Genomic DNA, 27270 nt, shown 5'->3' with positions numbered 1-27270 from the left:
GGATAATGTAACCAAGGGCTCCTCCTCTTCTGTCACATTCTGTAATGCTTGCATCACTTCTAAGTAAAGAAGCCTGTTCCAATGACAGAGGATCAGGCTTGTTAGTCTTGAAAGGAGTAAGGTACACATCAGAGTCCTGGAGGCTGAGGTTATGCAGAGTTCATACAAGCATTGTGTGCTCTGTTTAGACGATGAACATACCACAACGTAAAATTTCAGAGAGGAATATTAGCTTATCTCCTCTCCAGAAGCAGCTGAGTTGTACTCAGTACTCAGATTATTAAATTCGCTTTTACATCACTCATCTTGGCCTTTAAAGCAGCCTCACAAGTTGTGTGAGTGCCATCAGCAGGAGCTCATGTTGTGACACTAGATAGACCACTTAGTCTTGGATGCTAACGAGACATACTCGGATTTACATTCTCAAGACTAGATACGCTTTTGGACAGTCATGGTTTGTTGGAAATGCTTCTCATTTTGATGTCTGGAAGGCTGACACACATATCTCTGATAGCAGTTTCCCTGCTGTGGCAGAAAGTCTTGGTAAAGTGGCAGAAAGTCTTTGTTTCCTAGTAGGAATCTCAATGCTGTGCTTCTTCCTCATACCAGAATATGGATAGTCTCTGTGTGCATGGAGTTGAGTGGCTGGTAGTGCTGGACCATTCCTTGTCTTTACCTGTGAAAGAGGGTGTTGACTTATAGACAAGTTTACAGAACAGACTGGATTCTCAGCTTGCATTCCTTCAGGCCTGTACCTTGTACTAATACAACAGTTCCAGTCATTTTCGATTATTTGTTGGAAATGGAAGTAGTCTGGCTCCTGACTTATTTTTCTTAAGGTTTACTTGATCAAATGGCCAAGGACTTTTCTTCCTCACTCAGTCCTACATTTGCTGGTCATAATATTCACGTTTGAATCTGGATGGGTTATTTGCTAGCATATAAATAGTTGGATTTTTTTGGTTGCACTAAGTAACTGGCTGATTGATCCTCTTTGTACTCTTTCCTTTTGGGACACATTATTCATATGGATCTGTCATGAGTTTCTTCCAAAGGAAGCTTCTGAGCTTTACTTAAACCTGGGACTTGACCTCTTTTGCTTCTTTCTAGAACCTCATGTTTCTAGAGCGAAGACATCCTTGTTTATGCCAAACATGAGGAGGACCTTATTTTATTTTTACAGAATCAGGTCAAGAAGTCCTTGAGACGGGTTATACCAAGAGCACAAAAATTAACATTTGTAGTTCTCTTCATGCAGAAAGTGGTTAATTGGAAGAGGTGGGCAAGGAGGAGTGTAAGGCAGTAATTGTTCACCATGTTTCCCACTAGAAGGAAGAGCATCAAATGAACCTGAACAGTTATCAGATTCAAAGCAAAGAAAGGGGGAAGAGGGGCTGATTTTTCTTCATAGTATATAATTGACCTATGGAACTCCTTGTCACAAGATGATGTGGATACGAAGAAGTGTATGTGGTTTGAAAAAAGAAGTAGACAAATCCACAAAAAAGTAATCTATTAGGGCATATTAAATCTTAAAAAAACCCAACCAGCCAAACAAAAAAAAAATACACAAAAAAACCCAAGAAACAACCAAAAAAAACCCCAACCAAACAAAAAATTTAAAAAAAAACCCACCACAAACCAACAACAAACAGGAAGTTTCTAAGACTTTTCAAGTGACTGTTACAGGGAAGTATCACAATGGGATTTTCCAATTTTCAGCTTGTCTATCAGGCATATGCTGTTGACCACTGTCAGATACAAGAGGTGGCCTAGATGGTCTTGCAGTCTGACTTTGTATGGGTGTTTGTATGGGTGTTTTATTTTGACAGTTGCAGTACACTATACTAAAACATGCAGTTTGTCCACACCCTCACCTGCGTGGGCACTATATATTGCAGAGGCTTTCAGAATGATGAAGCTTTTACAAGAGCATTAAAGGACACCAAGATCCACCTCTAAACAATTGTGATTTGGGGGGAAAGTGGGCTGCTGTATGGAACTCATCCATAATACGACGTTTGTTAAGGGTTAATTGCTTAAATGTGGAAAAGAAAATACCACCAACTGAAGCTCTTAAGTTATCTTATTCATACACGTTTACTTCTCACCATCTTTGTTTTCCAAAGTGCTTGAGTACAGAGCACCTTAAGAGTGAATGTGTACAACCACAGCACATCTTAAAGAACTACAGTACCTGGTAACTGCTTTCTACCCACTTTAGAACCGTACTGTCCTTTTCCAATGAATGAGATTAAGTTTCCCTTCTGCCTTAGAGATGAGTAGTTGGGAAACGCAAGCTGATCTGCTCCAAAATTGTTGTATTCTGAGTTTTTGATACAGCCTCTCGGTGCAGTTTTAACACAGAGGACAAACTCCCATGAACTAAAGGTGACAAACAAGACACCAAACCTGCCCTGAAGAGTCTGCTCTGTCTGTTACCTTACCAAAAAAAAGGATTTTACTGGCCCTTATTGAAAAAGAGCTTTCACTGCTGTTTCAGATTTAAAGGAAAGAAACACTGATCACTGTGGTGACCCTGGTGTGAGGCCTTTGCCAGTGCTATTCACTGAATCATGGTGATTCCCTGGGGCAAAGAGTAAACTTAACAGGGCCTCTTCTCTACAAGTCCATGCCTACAGCACACACAATGGACTTGCAAAATCATATATTCTCTGAAAAGGCATGGCTTCTCTATCTGACCTATCAGACGAAAAAAAGTGAGTTGGCCTTAAGAAAACAAACTTGATGCAATTGTTGAGAATTTGGGGCTGTTAAAAATGTATATTTTATTACCAGAGTCTCTGTCATTTGTTTGGGGTAGGTAGAAGATGTGCTGTTATCTCTAAATGCAATTTCAGCATTTGGTCTTTTGCCTACTGGTGTTTTGGATGTGCAGCAGAAGACAACCCCAGAACGTCAGTTTAATTTGGTGTCTCTACAAGGATATTTCAGAAAATCTCATTTCACCATAGTTACAGCAATGGTAAAGTGTAGCCTCCTTCCCTCACACTAAGAGGAGACAAGCTACTGTACTCAATGTAGTTATGTTCAAATCTCATAAAATCTCCACAAAAAAATACTTTGGGGTTACTGATCTAATTGCCGTGTCTTGAATAATATCATGTCAATAGTCAGGAAAGGATCTTTTGAAAAGTTCCTCTGCTGGCAAGTCCCGATGTTTGACTGTCATCACTCCCTCAATTCTACTGTAAAATTTGTTGGGGTTTTTTTCTGAAATTGGGGAAGAAAAATGACAAGGGATTTCCCCCACTGTTTCCAGTAATTACTATGCAGGATTCATCTCATGTTTTCAAGCGGATTTGCCTTATTTATATGGCTTTCTGAAAAGGTCATGCTGTGTCATATATTTAATATATATGTCTGTGCCATTCTTCAAGGTGTGCAGATGGACATCTGTGAATCTATTGGGAGGGCAAATGAAGCTGTAAGCATATGTTAGTGCCACTAGTTACAGTACTGAGCCTTCCCATTGCATGATGCTTCCTCCATTTAAATTAAGATTGTCTTCCCTCCTGCAAGTGTGTTTTCTCCACCATTCCTAATTCTGGAAATTCAATGTGGAACACATTTTGTCTATGATATCAGATTTCTTCTTATCCCCAGACCTACAAAACTCATGTCTCCATATATCTACTGAAAATTTCTCATGAAAAAAATCTAAGAATAAAGATTGGTGGCTCTTCCTGACAGATTGTGGCTCTGCAAGTCTCTTAGGTCTTTTGCTTTTCTGAGGGCATATGAAATTGATGAAAATGAAAGACAATTTAAAATGTGTAGTCTGCACATTGTAACTGCTGCCACACCATACTTCCCTGAGATTTTATTGCCATCTCCCTTATTTTGTTTCTCTTTGATGTTTGTTTTCTTTATTTGTTTCCATTTCTTCATATTAGCACAATAGAGGACTTAGCATAGTAAGTATCCAAAAGAGATCTTCAGATCAGGCCATTCCAATGCCTGACCACTCTCTCTGTAAAGAATTTCTTTCTAATATCCAGCCTAAATTTCCCCTGGCAGAGTTTAAGCCCATGCCCCCTTGTCCTATTGCTAACTGCCTGGGAGAAGAGACCAATCCCCACCTGGCTATAACTTCCCTTCAGGTAGTTACAGAGAGTGATGAGGTCACCTCTAAGCCTCCTCTTCTCTAGACTAAACAACCCCAGCTCCCTCAGCCTCTCCCCATAGGTCTTATGTTCAAGTCCCTTCACCAGTCGTGTTGCTCTTCTCTGGACCCGTTCCAGCACTTCAATGTCTTTCCTGAACTGAGGGGCCCAGAACTGAGTGCCATGATCTAATAAATGGACTAGAGTTGGACCAAGGGTTGGACTCAATGATCTCTGAGGTCTTTTCCAACCCAGTCGATTCTGTGATCCTCATGCATACTTCGAGATTTTTGTAGCAAGTGTCCCTTGAGGGCGCCTATGTCAAACTCTGTCACACAAGACAGCTTGGTGCAAGCTGGATGCCCTCCAGAGACTCTTGTTGCGAGTCAGGCTGTCTGCTACTGCTTGCCCCCACAAGTGGAGTTTCTTATGAATCCCTGAAAACAGTAGAGATCTCCCAAGCTTCCAGTCTACCTACAAGAGGGTTTCAGAATTTCAAAAGACCATAATTTTTTATTTCAAAAAAGGACCAGAAAACAGGTACCAAGACATCCCCCAGTCATTACAGTACAAGCATGGCACAAATCCTCGAAGATTTGCCCCTGGCTGCACCGCAAATCTTTGTTTTGTCTGCTTCCTGAAAAGGATAAGAACTACAGGAGAAAAAAAAAATCGTTCCTGAAGAATGTCAGGAAATCTCTTGTATGGTCTGACCCAGCTGGCTTATTTCATGAAGTGATGTACATGCACAGGCCATGATATATTATTATAATGCCCCATGCTGATTTCTCTATGTGATGAATGAATATCCGTAAAGAGCTAGTGAGAAACGCCTTGAATGTTGGCAGACCAGAAAAGGAAGTCACCTTTGCTTTCTGCAATATGCATAACCCCTACATGTAATTATTTCTTGCATCGGTCTCTGTGGACAGCAATGAGGTATCATCTTTCCTAGCCAACTAAATTGAATGAGAGATGAAGAATATCACCCTGCACAAAGATCACCACCATCCTGAAAGGGGGAGAAATAAATCTTTGTCTTCAGAAGATACCAATTGAAAGACTGGTATAATTCTGCTTGAAATTCCTTGGTATAATTCAACAGTGCCAGCATATACCACAGGGGACAGAGTTTCTGCCTGAAAGCTGTTCACTAAATCTGCAGGATGTGGGAAACCAATAATGTGTGCGGGTTTTTTGCTGCAAACCACAGCTGTAGAGAAACCTATTTCTGTAGTAGATGTAAAGGTCCTTATCCCTAAGTGTATTTTCCATGAAATCACAGCCCAGTACTGGAAAAGGCCCAGCTGCTTGGTTCAATGCCTTCATACCATCTCTGCCACCTTCCCTATGCAACTTAGCCCTAGATAAGGATGTTCTAAAAGCAGGCGAGGAACTGAGGTCTGTGATCTTTGGATGTCACAGTGTGTTTCCAGGAAAGACTAATTTCAAAGTACTGCACCATATTCTTTCTGAAATTTTGGGCATAAGTGGCATCTCAAATGCATTACTTTCAGAGAATGGCAACCATTAATCAACAATTTTCATTTGCTCTATTTCTTGTTGATATATTTGAATCAATTTCTAAGACAATCTATTTCCAAGTGTGTAAAACAGTCTAATCTCTTCTATGTTGACTTGTTGCATGATAAAGGATCTTGCATTTGTACACAGCATCTGAAGCCTCTCTTTAAGAGATGATAAAAGACACTGAGCTTAGTTGCTTCTGTCACTTCCTGAGCTGCATCAAAAATGAACCAGGGCTTAAATGACTTCCCTGTCCACAAAAGAAAATATTGGTAAAGCAGAGACCTGAAAGTCCAGGTGTCATTTTACTAAACATCATAGTATGCATGTTAGTTATTAATTTTATACAGCTTTTGACCAATATATTCTAGTGACTTTGAATGTAAAAAAAAGATAAAAGGTGTTATTTTTAGAGAATTAGAAGGCATGTTTTCCTCTTTGCATTGTATCCAAATTGCTGCTGTTACTCTAAACCACAATTAATGCAGGTTATAGGCAGCCTATACAACAAATGAGTGTAGTTTTGCAAGTGTGTAGATACCACACTGTTGGCTCCATATATATTGAAAACTCTATTTTCTTGATTGATTTCATTGCCTTTCAATCACCTATTAAGAGAAGACAACCCAGTACTACAGAGTTGGGTGTTTTGCATGCCCCTAGAAACACTTGCAGTGGGTAAGAAACCTTTTCTGCACAATGGCGCTGTCCCTAGAGCTGCATCCTGCTCACCCTGTGGTACTGAACTTGCCCTGCATTGAATCCCGGCCCATACTGAAGACATCATAAGAATGCATAAGATATTGCAATGGATCCTCTTCTGTCATGGAATGACTGTGGTGATTTCATTTCCAAAGTTGTCTGAGCCTGGAGACCTCCTGTATTTCTGGTCTGCTGAGGACACTCTAGTCATAGGTAAGGAAAACGTCAGAACAGCGTAGAAAGAAAAGGATCTGTGAACTGAAAGAATGGAAATGTGGTAGCTACAGTGACAGACGTGTGACATCACAGGACAGAGCAGAACAGAGCTCTGATGGTGCCAGAGGAATGGATAGGTATATTTGTGGTTTGTATCTTTTATTACTTTTGGACATGGTCCATCTTGTTTACTGTATTGATGTCCGTTGGTTATGGAAGGCTAAAACACAAAGCACTATATCCCAGTTCACCCAGTGGTAACAGGGATGTGCTACTGCTTTTTGAGTCTAGTGAGATAGCTAGAGACTGTCTAACCCAAAGACCAGGGAACAAAGACTCATTTAGTCCACAAAGACTATTCTTTGCTGAAATACCAGTGTATGTTCCTTTACTTACTGAAAACAGTGTTCCTTGCAGAGCTCAACAATGCACTACAGCCTGAAAACCAAGGTGTTCAAGTTCAGGTCTAGGCCTCTTGCGCGCTATGTTAGAATATGCCACAGAGAAGCAGGTACTACACAGATGGTCATTTCATCATCTGTGCAGGATCTGCCTGATGGTAGTGCAGAATAGGGTTTTTCACTCTTTCTAACTATTGATCTTTGTTAGAGAGACAGAAAGTGTGCTGGGATTGTTTTAATCAGCTTTTGTTTGTTCCTGCAAACAACAAAAGGGAACTGTTGGGAGCTGTATTCAGTGCTGGCAGTGACGATCCCACTTTCTCTTTCCCATTGTCCTCAATTTGCCAGCTAGTAACAGAGCATATAGAGAAATGCCCTCTGCTTTCTCATGCAAGTGTTCTGAAAAGTGTTTGTAAGTCTGTGCCCAGGAATCTATTTAATCTGTTATTAACCCCATGGAGACAGTGTAATTTGTTGCTGAATTATAGCTAAAACACCCTTAGAAAAGCTATTTTAATAGCAAGAAAATTAATTCAGATCCCGTTTTATAAATCTAATTCTCAAATGTTGCTAGGGAAACAGAAAGCTGGAGAGAGAAACAGTAACTGAAATATGTCTGTTTGACTTCAAGGATTACTGTACCCAGAGATTCCCTGTGTTCTTACTGGTTGGACACCCCAAGGCTCTTCTCCCCTGATTTTCCATTGCCATTTTGCTTTCCAAGGAGACAAAAGGCTCAGTCCTTCTGCCACCCCTTGCTGCCACTGAGGAGCAGCAGTGAACAAGGACTAGTAAAACAGACACACCTCAAGGGACTTGCCAGGGTTAATCTGTGGGTGGCTCTGACGTGCTCCAAGTGCCACGTAGGACTGTGAGCTGTGCAAGTGTTCTAGCTCAGCTCTTTGCAGCTCTCTCTTCTTGGTTGGTTTGGTTTGTTATTTTTTTTTTTCCCCCTTTACTAGCAAGGAAGCCCTTCAATTGGATGGGCAGCAAAGCCAGCCCACAGCTCAGGAGGAATGATGACCAAAGACCAGACTGCATTTTGTAAACCAGAACCTCCCCAGGGGCTGCTGCTAAAAGATGAGAGAGAATTCCTATGCCAGTTGGCATCTGTATTTCCCCCATGCCCCACATTACAGCCGCTAAATTTCTGGCCTATCAGCACGGTAGTGTAGTTGTAAGGCATTTATTTGCTCCTTGGGCAGGTGGGGGGAAGCATGGGCATGGAGAGCTGTACAGGGCACAGTCGTATGGTAGTGTTGCAGGACTGATGGGAGCTGTATCTTTCATCATCACACCAATGACACGTCAAGGAGCCCCAGAGAGATGAAAGGCATAAAGCTGAAGTGTCTGGGAGTGCCTCTGCTAGAGCTCATGTGCCTCAGCATGGTGTCACACCGCTTGGCAGGCTCCCTCCACTGACCCACCCTTGCTAACCTCTTGCCAGCTGGTGATGGTGCAGCAAGGGTTGTTTACAGTTTATTTAGATGTTTGAGATTACATGTTACTGGCAGCCTCATGTGAGGTATATGGAAGCAGCCACAATTGTGAAGGGCCTGATGGAGGAGCTGAATTCTGAGCTGACCATGGAGATCCCTGGCCACAAGCGATTAACCAGCTAGGTGTCATTTTGCACTTCGTTGTCAGGGACCAGGAACTGGGAGGGGACAGGGAGGAACCTCTGTGGGCTCTGGAACATGACTTCTAAGTAGTTGTGGTTTGGAGAGTCAGAAAGGCAGCCACCACATCTCGTGTGACATGGAAGTACCAGAGATTTTTACTTTTGGGAGTATCTGTGGCTGAAAAAGCCCATACTTTTAAAAGAGTACACCGATTTCTTGCCTGGGCAACATCTGTGAACTTTTTATGAGCAATGTTCATGCTAAATTGGGAGGAGCGATGTGTTATTTACCTGTGTATACAAGTGTCTATTGGCAGACCATATATATTAAAATGGACATAGGACTTCTGTCAGCTGTGGCAACGGCACTGCCCTGATTATTTAAACAGTATTGTTCTAAATGTTTTACATTTGAGGGAAGCTTTATATGAATCTATCAAAAGCATATGCCAGAGGTGATGTGCATCTGAAGGACTAGGGTGGGACAGGGCACACATACACCAGGCACAGTTTGAGGGTACCAAGGAATTTCTATTCTGGGGAGCTCTGGCTCATCTAAGTTCTCTTTGTTCCTTTGAAGAGACATTTTTGAAAGAGGAAAAATTTTAGACTGACTGAATATGCCACAGCAGTAGGGATTTGAAAACAGCAAACCATCTAACCCTCCAACAAACAACTTGCTTCTGAAAAAAAAGAACATCTCCCCCCCAAATATTTATTTTTTTACGATGTTTTTGAGATTAATATTTTTAAAGTCTTGGCAGTTGAGGCCTGGGCCGTTGTGCAGAACAGGTGCAGAACAACCCAAAGCACCTCACAAACCACAACAGACAAGAGGTCCTCAGGGTATATCAGATCACAAATGAATGGGCCCAGTACTCAGGTACCACAGATATTGCTCCTGCCCTGACCCAGAAACCATCTCCAAGAAACTCCAGGAAGGGAAAAGAGCTGAATGGAGACATCAGTCCTTCTGAAAATGGACTCAGCACCCTCTTTCCTTGTATTTGCCCACCCTTAGCAGGCTGGCTGGGAGCCTTGCAGTTTGCATTTAGAAACCAATAGCCAGGATCTGCCAACTGAACTTACAGGTTTGGCAGACACAGAGTTTTAGTTGCAGGACTCCTGGATCACAGCTCTGAGGAACAAAAGTCTGTATCTGAGCATTTCTTCTCTCAGCAGCTTCCCTTCTTGGTGCATTTTCTTTCTCCAAAGAAAACTTTCAGGGTTTCTTCCTAAGAGGAAACCTTCAAGCCAGTGGGGAGGGCTGATGTCCTAAGACAGCTAAAGCTAGAATAGAAAAAACATCTCTCCATTTCCATTCCCCCTTTCACCTGCTCTTTCTCATTCCCTTGCTTTCCCCAGCTCAACTACCCAGCATTCAAATGCACAACAGTTCCTCCACCTTATCCTTCTCTTCCGTACCAACTGCCCAGCCATTTTGGAGAGTGTGGTCTTCGCATCACCAAAGTAACTCCCAGAAGGAACATGACACTGCCAACAAGACCAAGAAATGTTCCAGAAGAAATCCCCAAGGGCTGCCAGATCCTAAGCCACAGGGTTTGGCACTCAGCCCTCAGCATGTGTAGTCTCTGACCCCCAGTTCCTCTTGTGTTGGCCTGGGATCAGGAGAGTGGGTGCTGACAGTTTCTCTCTTGGCTTTGGGTGGGCCAGGGTGCCTTTCAGCTGCATTTGCAGGATTTCACCACCATGTTGGAGAGCTGCTCCACTTTGGGGGTCCTCCCGACATAGTACAAGATAGTGAGCGGCTCCAGGTCCTGGGGGACACAGCAAGGCGAAGCAGATGCCTCAGGGTTCAGCGTGTTGTATAAGCCCAGCACCTGCAGGAACAAAGTAAATGTGGTGACAAAGTCAGGAATGTGTTTAAGTTAGTTGAGGACAGGAAGGGACTGGAAAACAAACAGGACTCTAAGCATTTGGACTATGCTCATCAGAGGGTATTTCCCTCAGGCAAGTAATACTCCCCCGTCACCTCCTGGCCATAGCCTGCTTCTAAGGGGTCTCACCTGCCCTGGCCTGACTCTTAATTTTTAATTGTAGTAGCCTTACTCTGCAGCTGGTGCCTAAGGGTTGAAGAAGTGCAAGTAGTTGTCTCCTTTCATCTCTAATTTGGTAGGGTGAATAGTGTCACAATTTTTGTTTTTAATAAGGCTGGGTGTAACCAGCTTGGCACCATGTTGTCTTGGGTTCCCTTAAAGAAATCAGAAGAAAGAACATCAGTGCTGCTTATTTCAACCAACATCTCTAGATAGCACTGGATGCATGCCAATCCTCTCAAGTATCCACAATTCCATCCCAGCTTTGAAGTGTCTGTTGCTTTCTCCCTGCACTCCATCCTGCAAGTCATTACATTAAAATGCTGGAGCCAGGAGAGTGTCCTGTGGGGACTCCACTGGATTCCTCCTCCCAGCTGGCCCCAGCCCACAAATGACAATACACTTCAGCCATGTAACTGCTTCAGAACAGTTGCCACGTTTCTTGCCAGAGGTGGCCACTTCTCAGCGGTAAGCAACTTCCTTCTTGAGTTGTGGGGCCAAAACATGATGTCACCTGCACTACTGTGGTCTCGGTGCTTATCTGGTATGAATGACAGGGTCTGGCACATTGTCTTTTAACTACTTTACAGTCTCTGGGGATGTGAGGTGCTAAGGAAACATCCTGTTTTATTACCCAGATGCATGTAATCACAGTTGTTCTGGTAGAAGCTCTCTGGCATACTGAGCAAAGTTCACCAGCCTATACTGCGGGGGTACCATGTGCTCTGGGGCTGCTCTACTCAACAGAGATGGGAGGTGAAATGGACTGGTGAGAAATCTTCACCATGTTTTTCCTAGGTGGTGCTGGCAAGCTGTCAGCAGCTATATTGTTCTAAAGGTTTCTTGGATCACTCAGCTGACCTTAATGCTTGATTGTTTCCTTTCTTGCTCAAGAAAAGAACACTAGGAACCAATCTAAAAATCTCTTTTCTCTCACACTGATTCAGTCCAGGTATCTACTAGAGAGCTTCTCAGGACAACCAGATGGTAAAGCTACATGCCCATTACCCTTTCAAAGCTGTTCATCCCTTTGCTTTGTCTTGTGCATAATGTCTAGCATCTGTTCACTTCTTCATTCCCATAGATTGACTATTCCCACTGATATTAGTTCTTGAGCTTCAGCGAGCCTTGCTGCTGTGCAGACTCTCAAGCTGTAAAGAAAATGTTAGGCTCTTTTCTGCAATATCATCTTTACTGAATTATCTATTCTTCAGCTGAATCTGCTTTTTCTGGTAACTAGCTAGAGAGCTGTTGCATTGTCTAGATTGCTGCCTTTTCTGTGGGCAGCAGCACAGCATTTTCCTCTGGCTTTTCTTGCTTCAGCAATGGACTGCCTGCTCCTTAGTCTGTCTTCTCCCCTTGCTATTTCTCCCATGTCTGTGCTTTCCTGTTGTTTTTATTTTCTTCCACTGCTCAGGTGGTATTCTTCCCAAAGACTGCCTAGTGTACTCACATTAAACAGAGGTTACATGTAAGTTATCTGAAGACATTTGCTTTCTGACAGCTTTTACTCATGAATCTCAGTGTCTAGTAGGCTCCTCCCTGCAATAGGTCAGGTGGAAAGGACACCTGTGCAGGAAGGAGAGCTTACTGCATGGCTGTGTCCACTGATGGACGTGGATTTCCCTTCGCTTTCAGACTACAGCTGCCCCTGTGATGGCAGGTGGCAGCTGTGTGCCATGGCCTAAAAGTTTTTTGTGACAACTGGGCACAAGGCAGATGAAAATCCTCTGTCTAGTGCAAACTGCACAAGAAATTTAGGCAGAAGATAATTACCCAAGTTGAAATTTTATGTGAACAATTCAGTTAATACTCTGGCCATTACCAAATAAGTATCCTAAAGCCATCAGTCCTGCTTTTCACATCTTACCCAAGATACAGCGTCCTGCTCCTCACCATTTGGCTAGAAACATGGACTCAGTATTGACTCCAAAGGAAGCACTTTTTCTCTACTGAAACACCTTTTCTGCAGTTTCCTTGGATAGTTCTTTTACAAGGATTGATCTGAACTGCTTTTGCTGCTCTGAAGAGACTAGATATGATCAGACTTAGGAAGGAAGGGGAAGTCACAGACACAAGCCCAGACAGGATAATCTATTAGATGTACCGTGCTGTGAGTGGTGTCTGCGCTGCGGAGGTATGGACACGGGCCCGAACAAAAGTTAGCAAAGTAGCCCTTGGGCTCGTGGACCCATTTCCAGCCAAGGTCCTGTCGGAAGTCGATGTACAGAGGACGCACACAGCAGTTCTCCTCTAGGTTCCTGAAACACAAGTATCAAAACACAGTCAGTCTAAAGAGAGGCCTTATATGCGATGGTGTGATACAGCTTCCTGAGCAGAAGGACTAATACCAGCAGTGCCCAGCGGGACGCGGTGTTTGCCTGCGCCAAGTGCAGAGGAGCAGCACAGGCCAGCACAGGCCACAGCCTGGCGCTGCTGGTGCCTGCCAGCCCACAGCTTGGCCACTGGCCCAGGGAGACAGCACCCTGCTTGCCCACAGCAGCACCTGGTGCTCTCCGGCACCTGGAGTTCACAGGGGGCTGCCACAGTTCTCCCTCTAACCAGTGGCTCAACCAGAAGCACACAGTGACTCTGCTGAGCTGGCCAGCATCCCCTTCTTGGACACCACAAGGAGCAGCTGGCTGAGCCGTACTCATCATGTGGCCGTTGTGGCACCATGGTGACCCACTACCCACTTTGAGGGCTCTGCCTGTCCTGGTGGCATGGAGTCTCACCAGGCTTGCCCACCTCAGGCGTGGGATCTGGTCACTCCAGGCAGGATTCTCACCGGAAACAGTAGTTGGTATCCAGGGCCCGTTTCTTTCTCTGGCCTCCCAGTGTTGGGCTGTCCAGCCGATGTGGGGGTAACATCATCAAGATGAGGTGGGGATTATGCAAGTCTTTCTGCTTCTTCAGGCGCCCCAAGTCTCCACGGCCATACTCATCCTCACTGTCAATGCCTTCAGAGAAAAACAGGATCCACAAATAAGAAATGAGCATGGAAGTGGAGTACGCAACAAGACTTTTCAGTGCATTTAATGCTCTCATGACTGCCCTCGAACCAGGGTGAAAAGGATTCAGGCACCGTGTCCACTTACTCTGGGACTTCCTCCCTCACAGGGACTCCTTTAGTCCTGGTGAATCTGACTGCAGCAGGCCTGAAACAGAGGCTTATGGGCCACCTGTTTTACCATTTGCAAACTGCTGGTGGGGCCATTAATCCATCCCGCTCACTACTGGCTTCAGTCCCAGGACAAGCAGGAAGATGAATGGTTTAAAGAAGATGTCAGATCATTGGCACTCTGCAGAACAGCCTCAGAAATGGAGCCTGTGGGGGCCAGTGGCTGCAGCCCAGGGCTGCAAGCCAGGAGGTTCCTAGTTCTTAGGCCAGCCAAGCCACTGACTCTCTGGGCCACCTCACACAGGATGCCTGACTTCCTTGTGTTTCAGTCACCCTAACTGGAAAGCAGAGCCTCTGCAGAAATCTGAGAAGGCATCAAGCTGAACTTCCCAGAGAGACACTGAAATGCAAAAATATTCCTTTCTGCAGACACTCATACAAACCCACCCAGCCTGTACTTACTTTCTTCCATTTCAAACGTATGTACAAAGTGGACATGCCCAAATAATCAACATGCAAACCCAGATGTGTATGCCTTAAGATAAATGTTACACAACGTAAAATGTTCAAATATGCAAAGCAAGACCTCGGGTTTTTTTAGATACTCCAAACTTTCCCTTCCCCAACAGCCTCCCCTAACCCAGCTCCTTATCACCTTTGAACTTGATCTCCAAGACCTCGTGCAAATTCTCCAAGATGTCTCCGTTGGGCTGAAAGGTATGGCAAGGACAGTGTATGCTAATTTCCAGGCCAAGGTTGGACTCTGCAAAGAGGACAACTCTGTGAGAAACAGTCTTCGTCATCTGGGGCAGCTCCTAGCACAGGGCACAGGAAGTTTCACTGAGGACATGGACTTGATAACTCCTAGACTGTGGGGTGGTCTCAGAGTCAGGGATGCTATCAGAGCTGGGGAACAGAAGCTGCCTTGGAAACGAAAATGGGAAGCAGAACATTGCAGCTTCACCTGTACCAAAAGCCCTGCTCTTGCTAAAAGGAGCTTCCTCAGCAAGTAAGAAGGGTGCTCCCGCTTGTGTTTTTTAGGCTATTCAGTATCCAGAAGTATTTGTAAGCTTCAAGGACCTCCACTGGAAAACAAGGATTTTGAAAAGCTGTCTTGCGGTGTCTGTGTTAAATCAGTTTTGCCATCCTCAGTACCTGTCTACCATCTGGCTTCTGGTTAGTGTCTGAAGGAGAGATCTGAAAATGAGCTAGTTGGATAGGGACAAGTAATTTCACTGGAAGCATTTTTCTCAGCAGCTGCAACCTCCTGTTTTGTTGAACTGCTAGCAATCTAAGTCACACAGACTTTCCAGAGGCAAGTCTATTTTCATAATAACTTCCTGGACCAGTCATGCTGTGTGGGCCTGAGGAACATAAGACTCTTATGAAAGCTCCTTTTTTATGTTGTGTCATGAATTAAAACATCTGGCTCCCCAGGGCATTGACAAGGTGCCTAGCACCTTTTTTCCTAAGCACTGTGTACTCTGTGATGTCTTGTCAGCTGGAGTGCCTGCCCAGAGCTTGCTGCAGTTCCAGCCCTGAACTACAGCCATCAGGACACAGCTTAGGTTGCCTGAAAAAGGAGGAAGCCTATAAGCGCACAGCTTACCCTTCCAGGGAGCGGCTGCTTGCCAGAACCTGCATTCCAGTTTTCAGTGGCACCTAACTTCTATCGCTGAGGCCAATCCAGCTGTGAGTCACGGTGCCTATGCTCCAGCTGTGAATAGGGTCAGTGTTCTTGCTGGGAGCTGCCCCATAACTATCTGTTGGGCTGCCCAGTGGTGGCAGAGGTATGTTCTCTGCAGTGCTAAAGCCTCCATCTGTCTAGGTGTGTCAGCCTCTGGTATTTCCTCACCTTTATACCTGCCAAGCTGTAAACAGCTGAAGAAACCAGAATCCTTGCTGTTTTTTCCCTACTAGATTTGCTCTAGTCCACATGAAAATTAAACCAGACCAATCCTCATTTTCTGTGTATTACCAATTATAGTTTAGACAAGCAGAGGGGTCCCCTCTGGGCTTAGAATTGAAGAACTAAAAGAAGTTCCAACATCTCTCAGTGAAAACAACTTCCTTTGCCAGAGGATGAACCCTCATTCTGACCCAGCCCACGGAGCCACACAGTGGGGACTCCAGGACAGAGCCAGGAATCTAGCAACCATCATGCACTGAGGTAGCTCTCTTGGGGAAGGCTTGTTCTCAGACTGAAGGAAGCTGTCCTCTATGTGAGCCAAGCTCCTGCAAAAAGGGGAGCAGAGAGATACTCCTGTCAACATTGATGATAGGCTGAGGGAGCTGGGTCTCTTTAGCTTGGAGGAGACTGAGGGGTGACCTCATTAATGTTTAAAATACATAAAGGGTGAGTGTCATGAGGACAGAGCCAGGCTCTTCTTGGTGACAACCAATGGTAGGACAAGGGGTAATGGATTCAAATTGGAACACAAGAGGTTCCACTAAAATTTGAGAAGAAACTTCTTCTCAGTAAGGGTAACAGAACACTGGAACAGGTTGCCCAGGGGAGTTGTGGAGTCTCCTTCTCTGGAGACATTCAAAACCCACCTGGATGCCTTCCTGTGTAACCTCTTCTAGGTGTTCCTGCTCCGGCGGGGGGATTGGACTAGATGATCTTTTGAGGTCCCTTCCAATCCCAAACATACTGTGATTCTGTGATCCACATTTCTGTGGATGCCTTGACACCCAGTCCAGCTAAGATCCTTACCTCTGTGCAGGAGCCACTCACGCACAGTCTCAGTGACATCGAAGGACAGCCACTCAGGGGAGCCCCGTGTCTGCACATTCCTGCCGCTGAGGTAGCGCTGCTTTGCTATGTGCTCATCCGGCCGAAGGATCTGTGTCAGAAGGAGAGGTAGAGAGAATCAGCCAGTGCTGTGCATAAGGAAGGGATAGCCTTGGCTCCTTTTTCTTCCACAGCTTGCCAAAAACTAATTCAGAAGGTTGGTCCTGGCAAGTGAGACACCAGGATTACCCTGGCACAGGTGAAAAGGACATGTTCACAACCAACCTGAACTCCAGAGTTCTACACAATGCTTATCTCTCTGTCCTAAGCAGCCTACACCTCTTGATTCATCCTTATTTCAGGAACATATCCAGAGGCAGCAGCACACAGCAACTGATCTAATAGGTGGTTTTGTTTCTTTATACACCTGTGTGATGTAGGTCTGGATTTCAGAGTAGAACCAGCAGTGGGCAATAAAGCATCTTGCTACAGGTCCCGTGCCCAGCAAGCCTACTGAGTCCTAGACTGTGGGGTTTTCATGTGTCCTACACTCTTCAACTTCTATCAAAACACAGCAGGGCTGATCAGGTTTGGAGACCTCTCCCCCTGCTCTGACATCTCTTCCTGCTTCCAGACAAACAACTACAGCCTATGCAAGGTGTCTCCTTCTTGCAGGACCCCAGGTTCACTCCACAGAGCACTGATCCTATGGAGAAGCTCTGAGATTGCTTCCTTGTCAGTTGTGTCATCTGGAGAGCTGCTCTGACCTTTGAAGCTGAATTCCAGGAGGCCCTGAAGAGCTACCAGCCACAGGGCAATTTTAAATGCACTTCTACTGCAAAGTGGAGACACACCAGCCTGCGGGAATGTGTCCCCTGGATACTAAACTGCACCCTTAGTTGGATGTTCCAGCCCAGCCTAAGACCACTTCCAAACCTGACCTAGACATTATTCTTGACAGGGGACTTCATGAGTTCAAACCAAACTCCAGGTAAGTACCTGAATTAATGGTGCCAGGAATTGTGCCCCTGAAGAGCTGCTGCTGAAGGCAACATTGAAAGCAAGCATTATTTTTCCAGTAAATCAGTGACAAGACAGAGAGCTCCACCCATTGGATTGGCACCCTTGTGACAGTCAAAGGAACAAAACTGCCAAGGGATGTGGACACGCAGATGTGACAGAAGGGTCAGGGCTGCTCCGCTGGGGAGGGGCTCCCTTCTCAGTGCAGCAAATTACTGCAGTGGACACCATGCCACGGTGGCCAGAGCAGCCAGCCTATGTGAGGAGGGAAAGGACAGCATCACATTGTAAAAGGAAAGGTGATGGTGTCACTGCATATGCTGGAAGAAGCCTGGGATACAGCATGGGATTTCTTCTCTCTCTCTTCTGTGGCCTTGCACATATTAATTGAGGCAACCATTACAGAGCCAAGCTATTCTGGGCTCAGGCATAGGGGAAGGTGAGAAGAACACTCACCTGGAAGAGCTCAATGCGTTGCTCACTGCGTTTGGAGCTTGGGTTGGGCACACGCAGCACCCGAAACTCGGCACGGAACAAGTTGGTGCTGTTCTTCTCTGCTGAGGACACATTGAAGCGGAACACATTGGAGGTGACACCTTTTGGACAAGTGCCCAACTCATCTAGGAGAAAAATTGAAAGACTGAGAACCACAGGTCAGGGGGGCAGGATCTCAAATAAAAATTGTTTGAAAAAGAGCTTTCCAGCAGAGGACCGTCATTCAAACGTCTTGCCACCTGTAAAGCATCGCTATTTAGCTAAATATAATACAGGATTAATTCACTCCAATTTGATCTACATTCTAACATTTTGCAAAATCTTCCCACTATTGTCACCATTATTTCAACGCTACAAGCCAGAGAATCAGTAGAGATCAACCACAGTATTTTTAATATTATCTCTTCTAATTCTGCTCATCACATGTTGCTAACACTCATGAATCTGCTGCATCCAAAATGACAGCCCCAGCCAAGGCAACAGGACAACCTCATTTGCAGCTAGTGGGGCCTATTCCCAGTAGCGATGATGGTGTGACTCTGCTTACACTGGAGACATGAAGCCACAAAGAACCTGATCCCATTGCCACTGAAACTTAGTTTTACAAATTTTGACATCATTGTCTCCTAAAATGAAAGCCAGCCAAGTGTCCACGAAGCATGAGGTGTGAAGACTTTTGGGGGCAGTGACTATTCAGTGTGTACTGAAAGAAATAGGTTTTAAGATCAGTTCTCACTCATGACGTGGAGAAGGAATTCATGAATAGTTCTAAATTCAGAGTTCAAGGACAAAGTAGAAGTACTGAGAGGTCTGCAGAGATCAGACATACGTGTAGGAAATAGCACAGCAATTCTCTGCCTTGATGTGTGCTTGCTGAACATAAAAATCTGTTTCAAAGATGATCCAAAAGAGAGCAGGTAAAAGCTAAGAGGTCCAAAACAAAGTCCTCAAGAGGAAACAAGCCTCTCTTCATTGGGACCATTTTGGTCCCACGGAAAGTCTTTGTCGTCATTTATATGTGTCACATGACATTCATGGTGTCACATGACACCATGTTCCTCTGGTATTGACCTCTGGTAGCATCAGTAGGACAAGACACAGCAGCTCCTGCTCTACAGCCACATGCAGGTCTGTTTGGAGCCCTACAGAGCCCCTCACATGACCTCTGACTGTAACAACAGGCACTCTCATGTCAGCTGATATTTAAGTTGCTTTAAAAAACAAAAGAAACCAACCAAACAAACAAAACAGAAAGAAAAACTATCACCTGCTCCTACCGACAGTTCCAGCCTGTGTTAAATAGGCTAGAAGCCCTAGTTGAAGGAACCTTCAAGTTAGATTCCTGGAGCCAGACCCTCTCTTCACAACACCACCACCTCCCCAGGGAAACAGCTTCTGAAGATGGGCTAGTGTGAAACAGCACAAGTGCAGAGGTTCACCTCCCGTAACAAATTCTGCTTTGAGCAACACTGATGCACTTCCAGAGTCATCTCCATGAAGATGAAGGTCTTCTTGCGCTACAATGATTCAGCAAGCAGGAGCCTAGCATGTGTTCTTAGGGTGCCGACATTCTGCTCAATAAGCTAATGACTAGATGATCACATTGGGCTTTTAATTGGAGGTAGTGGCTTTTCTTGTTTGTTTGTTTGTTTTCATTTGTACCACTGAATGGAACAGCATTCCTATACAGGAAAGTCTCTGTCTGCCATTGAAGTGATGCATATTCAGTGATCCCAGCAGACAAGACCCAGTTGCAGCCATGAGTTCATACGCTCAGCCCAACAACCCTGCATTGCGAAGAGTACACTAAGCCACACAAAGATACCCACTGCGGGCACTCCACCACTGTGACCAGTTCTAGGTTTTAAACCATAGAAAAGCACAGCAGAAAAAACAAGCTCTGATCTCATTAAATGCCCGAAGGCATCCTCCTAGCAGAAGTCTAAGGCTGATAACTGTTCTGCATCCTAGACCTAGGCAGATACTGTGTTTAAATAGCCCCTTAAGCTGTTTTGCACTCCTAGCCCTATTAATAGCACTGTTAACAGCCTGCCCTTCCATTTCAAACCCGAATGCCTGTCCACATGGGGTGGCCCAGTAGTCATCAGAAATGCCCTTCTAGATCAGACCAGTAGCCCAGTATCTATTTCCAACAGTAGTGCTTTATCTGACAATCTGAGTCTGCAGATCTGGTCCTACAGCACACTGGAGAGACAAAATAATTTATTGTATAGCATCTCCTTAAGATTTTTGGCTAATTTAGGCAGCCATTGTGGTAAGAGATGACTATACATATTGTATTTTGCCTGCTCTCCACACATTGCCTTCTACCTACTTACTTCACTAGCAAGGTGCTGGTGTTTTGGGGACCTTCCTAGTAGAAATAGTAATAGCTCCCTTCCCTGAGAACAAGTTTCATGTCCCCTTCATAGCCTGGGAACAAGCCCTCTGTGATGGGGACATGGAGCTGTGTGCTGTGTTTCCCTGTGAGGCCAAAGTCTGCTTCCTATCATAGGGTGCCCAGGATACAGCTCACTCCCAGGATGCCGACTGCTTTGGGGCAAAGCACATTTTGCAAGAGGTCATAGGCAAAGGAGGCAAGGTGATTTTTTGGGCAACTTGGTCCAGTCCCAGCTCAGGTGTGTTAATCACAGTGGCATCTGGACACATCCATCTACCAGCACAGAACAAATTCTGGAGGCAACATTCCTGCAAGCTCTTCCAGTCTACAAGACTCAGTGGCTGTAACCAAGCCTGAATACAGGGAACCTGTGACACCCTGCACACCCATGCCAGGCTACGTCTGACACCAAAGGCTGGATCCTCACGATTGGGCCCTGCTGTTACTGCGGAGCCCAGGCAATCCTGAGCTGTTTACTGTACAAATGATGAGACCAGCAGCCTCTTAGTGTGGACAGTGTGACATGGGGACCAGGTTCTTTTGGGAGCTTCCCTCTTCCTACCACTGCTCTCAGCAAGGTGTAGGTTCTCCATGTGCTGCTGACCCTACACAGCTGCTATTTCTGTCAAGCCCCAAAAAGGCTGATGGCTGTGATGTTTGGTGTTAAGGAAGGGCAGGCTGGCTGTGAGCAGCTACTGCCTCACTCCATATTATACCACTGATACTTCAAGGTGTTTCATGCCAAAGCTGCATAACTTTGGAGAAAAAATTAATCCTTCTGGAACTCTGCAGGCAGCAGGTTTGGAGGGAAGACATACTTGGCCCCAGCAACGCATGGCTTTAATTGCCTTGCCTGTCAAGCTGGCTTGGAAAATGGCATGTTCTTCCTCAGGAAGGTAAACAAAGCAATTTGCAGGACCTTTGCAGATGCTCTAAGGTTGAGTCTAACCAAGTCAGTGCTTAAGAGCATATGAACCCCTATGTGTTTTAGGAGATCCCTGAAGTGAGAGGCTAGTCAAGAGCAAGTTATTCTCTGAAAGAAAGTCCCTTATAATTCAGGCAATGTGCCTGAGAGGCACAGCAGAAAGAACATCTTGTGAACAGCTCAGAGTCAGGATGGGGAACTGGTCCTGAATATCCCTCCTTCCTAGAAGGATGGGGCTCTCCCCACTGCTATTTTTGCTTCTCAGCTCTTCTCACTTTTGGGCCTTAAGTCTTTGAGAAGGATGAATTCTCTGAGCCAAAAGCCGCTTGACTAATAGTTTGGGGCTAGAACAGTTTATGTGCATGTGAGTGTGCGCGTGCACACATTTCAGACTTGTCTGTATCATCCTCGCAGTTCCCCCAGTGGAGCAGTCCTCCCCTTCCCCCCTAGAGGAGACTGGCTTTGGCTCAGAGCATGTTCTGAGATCACCACCTGGCACAGTGACAGAGTCATGGGAAAGTTGAACATCAGCCACTTCTGAAGACATGGGGCCAAATTCAGCCATGGCCTAAGTGATGAATCTCCCTCGGTTTCAAAAGGAGTGCATCTCTTGACACCATGGCCTGTCTGGAGCTAGTCGCCCCCTGTGTTCCAAAGTTCCCTCTTTCTCTGGGTGGTGGCACCTACACTGCACGTTCCCAGGAACTTAATCTCACCACTACTTGTTTTTTTTAAACCTCAGCACCTTGCCCCAGTGTCCTATGGGGACATGGGACATGTTCATTCATTTCCACAGGAATTGTTCCCAACCCACGGTCCCTCCTCACTGCTCCTTCTTGTGCACCACATCTTCATTCCTCTTTCCCCTCTACTTCATCCAAATCTACTCCTCTGACTTCATTTCCCCCTGTTGGGCTTTCCCAGTTTCCTTCCCCAAAACACACTGGTTCATAGTACGGCTCTACAATTTTGCACAGACACTTGGTTTCCCCGTGTATTTTTATAATTTCGTAAACAACACTTCAGTAGGTCAAAAATGTTGAAATATGGGTAAGCTGCTAAACCATGTGCACTTTCTTTTCCTCGAGTCTTGGTGTCTCCTGAGCTAAGAGCTAATCACATAGCCATATGGAGTGCAGTCTGCTAGAGATTAAATGAAATTTGTTGCATTACCACATTGTAGCTCTTATTCCAGCTCATCATATGTCAAGATTAACATAAACCTGGAAGAGTAACTGCATTCTGAGGCTGCCTGCACCAAGTCACAGCTCCTCCCCAGAATTGCTGGTGTTCAAATTGCAACCCCACGACTGCACTACATCACAGGAGGACGTCCTGGATGATGGTATGACTACATGTCCACCAACATCTTCCAGTCCTAAGGCATCCTAAGCATAGACCGAAAGAATTGCTTGTGTCTACATATGCTCAGCATCTGCAATCTGCTTGGGGTTCATCTGCTCAGCCTCTGTCTTTGCATCTGCATCTGCTCAGCTCCTGCACCTGAATCCATTTATTGTCCACATCTGGGCCTGCTCATCATCTGCTCCACACCTGCTCAACATCTGTCACGTTTTCTCAATGCCTCTGTTCACTTGGGGGTCTCCTTTGCATCACCGTCTGCTTTGCACCTGCTCAGCATCTCTGTAACCATGTACTCACTCTCTGAACCCTCACACTATCCAAGTAACACCCTCGACAGTGTCCTCCAAGCACCAGTCTCTCCAGCAAGTACCTCTCCACCTTCTGCACAGCCAGTGCAGGTGCTGCACAGACAAAACGGATTGCCTGTCTCTCTGCAGCACTTCAGCAGGGAGGAGTCCAGCTACCTGCTCTCATCCAAACACCAGACCTGTGCCTTCTCCTAGCCCGGCGTGCAGCATTAGCCTCGATACCCAAACTGCCTGGTCCCCTGCTGCCTTCCCCCCTCACATTTTCCCTCTTCTCCTCCCCTCCCCGCCTTCCCCCAGATGTCAGGGCTCTAGACAGGGCTTGGCTCGCTGCTCGTGGACCCCGCAACCCGCCGCTGCCAGCGCCCACCTCCTCCACCTGCGGCGGGGCCGCTCCCCGCCAAGCCCCACGCCGTCCTGTCGGTGCTCCGAGCGCTCGCCACTCCGTGTCTCCCCCGCCCCGGTCCCGGCACAGCGGGGCGCGCTCCCCACCGCCGCTCTCCCCACACCCGAGCGCGCAGGCAGGCGGAGACGAGCCCCCGCCGCAGCGGCCCCCTCGTGCCTCCGCGCTCCCGCCCCCCTCCGCGGGGCCCGACACCCCTCGGCCCGGCTGGCCGACCCTCCGCCGCGCCCGGGGTCCCGGGCAGCCTGCCCGGCGGGCGCGGCACCGCGGCCGGCGCGGGGGGAGCCCAGCACTTACTGTGCTCGGGGAGGCCCTGGATCATGTCAAATTTATGGATCTCTTTGGCATAGTATTCGGACTCGGTGTTGTCCTGAGAGCAGCTCTCCTCCTTCTCCTCCTCCATCTCCTCCAGCAGCTCCCGGGTGCTGTTATAGAGGGCCAGGATCTGGTAGGGCACATGGGCCGGCCCCACGGTCTCGGGGGGGCTGGTGAGCCGCAGCTTGCTCAGGATCTGCCCCCGGATGGCTTCCACCCTCTTCTTCTTGATGTGGTCCAAGTCCAAGGTAGTGCAGGAGGACAGCGAGAGGCTCACGGTGGCGAAGCTCAGCAGGGAGAGCAGCACCAGAGCCCTTTGCACGTACATCTTCATGTGCGAGGGGGCGGCGAACGGGGCCTCCGAGAGAGACCACCGGGCGGCGGCGAGCGGGCGCGGGGGCCGAGGCGGTGTGCTGGCGGCAGCCTCCCCAGATCCCGCAGGCTGAGGGTTGGCGAGGAGGTGCATGAACTCACTGCGCCGTGCGCGACTCAGGACTTCCAGGAAGAGCTGGCAGCGCTCCGCAAGGAGAAGCGGCAGGCGCCGTGCCTCGCCGGGCTCCTTCCCCATGCGCCGCCCCGCGTCCCGCGGAGCCGGGGGCGCCCCGCCGCGCCGCGCCGCCGCACGTGTCAGCGGCCCGCGCCGCCCCGCCGCTGCGGGGGGAGCGCGGCGCCCGCCCCTCTCGCTGCACCATTCATGCCCCCGCCGGGACCCGCGCCCTACATCGCCCGGTGCCCGACCCCCGGGAGCGCGGCACCGCGGCGCTCCCCGCACAGCTGGGAGCAGCGCCGCCGGGCCGTCCGCTGCCCCCGCGGGCTCCGCTAACCGCCGTGCCCAGGCCGCGCACCGCTCAGCCCCGCACCGCGCCGCCCCTCCCGCGCACACTGCCTCTCCCTCGGCCCCGCCGCTGAAATTTTATACCTCCCTCCCATGACGTCCCCGGGACGGGGCTCGGGCGGGGGAGGGAGGGAGCTCCAAGCCCGGCCTTCGCCCGCAGTACCGCGCTAATGGCTTCAGCAGCCGCGCAGTCGCCGCCCCCCCAGCCGGGCCCCGCCGCCGCCCCCCGCGCGGCCGGCGGCGCCGGGCCCCTCGCGCCCCGGGCCCCTCGCGCTCCGCGGCGGGGCGACCCCGCGCGCCCTCCGACGTGGCCGCCGCACCGGCGCGGCGCGCGGGCGCCCCCTGCTGGCGCCGCTCGGGCAGCGGCGGGCGCGGGGCGGCGGCGGCGGCCGGGCTCTCGCGGTGGTCCGCCGCGCGCTGGCGGGCGGCGCGGGGATGCCCCTCCCGTTTCCAGCTGCGAAATTGCATTAAAAGCGGCTAAAAATACCCCGAATACTTTCCTGATGTGGTTTCTTTCCGACGGAGGGAGGAGGGGAAGGAGGGGCCGGGCGGCGGCGGGGCCGGGCGCTGCGCTGCGCTGCGCTGCGAGAGGGTCTGCGGCGGCCCCGGCGGGGCCCAGGCTGTGGCGGGGCTGGCGGGCCCTGCGAGGGCCCAGGGCAGACCTCGGTGCGGCCCTTCGTGCACCCGCTGCCCTCGGAGGGGGCCGGGGCCGCGCGCAGGAGACAGAACACCGGCCCCGGCTGAGGTTCGGCTCCGTGACCGGGGCCCTGACCATGGTCACCCGCCGCACCAGCCTCCCCCCTCCTGACCCCGGCTGGGCCTGTGCCCGAAGCCCGGGGGCACCTTGCCCTCCCCAGAACCCTTCCCGCTCTGCAGGTGCTCCTCACACCACCGCCCAGCCCTTCTGGGGGCCTGCGGGCCGGGGTCTGTGCACCCCGAGCTGGCCAGGTGCCTGGAGGTCTGAGGCGGGATGGCAGCTCCGCGCCTTCCTGACCCAGCGCAACCGCTGGAAGCACTGGCCACTCCGCAGAAGGCAGCAGCCTGGCTGAGCTGTTGAGGGGATGTGGCGGGACAGGTGCTGCGGGGCTGTGGGTGAGGCAGGAGCTGGGCAGAGCTCTCCGTAGCAGTAAGTACGGGGGCCAGAGCTGGGACCCATGGACACATGGCCCCAGCACCTGGACAGGTGGTGTCTGGCAGCAGCACAGCTGGTCCATGGCTGGAAACACTGGGCACAGCTGTGGGGAGCCTTCCATCGCCTGTATGTTTAAGGCGTCTGGTGCTGGGAGAGCACTGCCAGCTCAGAGGCCAGCAGCTCATCCAAGACATGGAGTGTGGAAGCAGTTCAGAGGAAATCCAGGGGTAGCTAGGGGTGCTGGATGCCCAGTGAGCCCATTCCCTGCAGCTCTGAGGAGACCAAAGGGTGAGCTGCTCATGGTTTGCTTGTGCTTTGCTTGGGGAAGAGGAATTTGAGTTCTTCGATGGAGCAAAGATGTAACAAGATCTAGCGGCTCCAAAATGACATCAGACAAATCACAACTTGAAGTAAGTTGCAAAGTCTGAGTACTGCCGTTAACTGTCCATGGATGATTTTTATGTAGATTGTGATGGATATTTCTAGAGCTCCTCAGGCACTTCTGAAATGAATTCTGGATGCTTTCGTGCTCTGGGACTTCCTCTACCCTGCATTAGGTTGGAGGTCATGCGAAATGCAGTAGAATGGATTGCGTTGGAGTTCAGTAATCATTTTGCTACAGTGCCGCATGGTGAATTATTAGTTAAGATGGAGATAAGTACAGGAATTATAAGAGATTGCTAGAAGAGTTCTGCAGTGGCTGGTCCTGGGCCCAGTTTTCATTAATGATCTTGGCACATTGAAATAGATGTGCTAATGAAATTGGCTGCTGATCCAAAGTTGGGAGGCATTGTTAATATAGGGGAGGACTGGGATATCCTATAGGAGGGGGTAGGAAATTTTGATGGCTGAGACAGCAGAAATGAGATGAAATACAATAGTGCAAAACACAAGGTTATGTTGTTGATAGCTGAAAGCAGACTTTTCTGTTATGAGTTGACAGTGGGGACTTACCGTTTGGAAATAATAGCAGAGAAGAAGGAGGTAGATGTGGTGCTGGCTCCAGTGCTGGGCCACTCACTTTCTGCTCTGGGCTTTGCTCTCTCCACGTTGAGAAGAGGTGGGGAAGCTCCATGGTCTGACACGTGCTGGAACCACTGCTGGTGGCTGCGAGGAGCAGTCACTAACAGGTTGCACGTCTTGGACGCACTGGAATCCAGCTGGGGCTGAGGGAGAGCCCAACGAGGCTACTGAATGTGTGAGTATTGTAGGAAATATTTCACACTTGGCAACCCTGACTGGGTTTTGACAGTCTGAGCCGGGGCTGATGTAACCCGAACAGCATCTCTTCTCAAGGAGATCAAGACAGACAAATGCATGGGCCTTTTCTGCTTATCGAAGCCCCTTCCACCTTCCAGAGGGAGGAACCTCTTGTTTGAAGGTTTGCAATTGTTAGCAAATTTTGTCCTGGAACCCACACAAATAACAGAATATTTTCAGTCGATTTCCTCCTCCAAAACCCCTTAGAGATGAGGTAAATACTTTGAAGGACATGGAGAAAAAAGTTGCAGAAAATCAATCTGAGGTGCTTGGAGGTGCCTGTGTGTGGGTAGTGTGGAGCCAGCTAC

General features: G+C 48.2%; 1 protein-coding gene across 1 annotated transcript; it reads right to left on the bottom strand.

Annotated features, from left to right (window-relative positions):
* Nucleotides 1–1496: 1496 nt before the first annotated feature.
* TGFB3 (transforming growth factor beta 3) lies at nucleotides 1497–24737 on the bottom strand. The gene is given in 8 exon segments (XM_082058452.1): nucleotides 1497–10435; nucleotides 12759–12912; nucleotides 13440–13611; nucleotides 14428–14535; nucleotides 16489–16618; nucleotides 17983–18146; nucleotides 23718–24280; nucleotides 24282–24737. Coding segments are annotated over 8 exon segments (1596 nt in total). The 5' UTR covers nucleotides 24428–24737; the 3' UTR covers nucleotides 1497–10276.
* Nucleotides 24738–27270: the final 2533 nt, after the last annotated feature.

This window comes from Streptopelia decaocto, assembly GCF_964273445.1.
Source record: "Streptopelia decaocto genome assembly, chromosome: 7".
Classification (NCBI taxonomy): Eukaryota; Metazoa; Chordata; class Aves; order Columbiformes; family Columbidae; genus Streptopelia; species Streptopelia decaocto.
The sequence above is the reverse complement of the archived record's forward strand: the minus strand, read 5'-3'. Positions and strand labels throughout refer to the sequence as shown.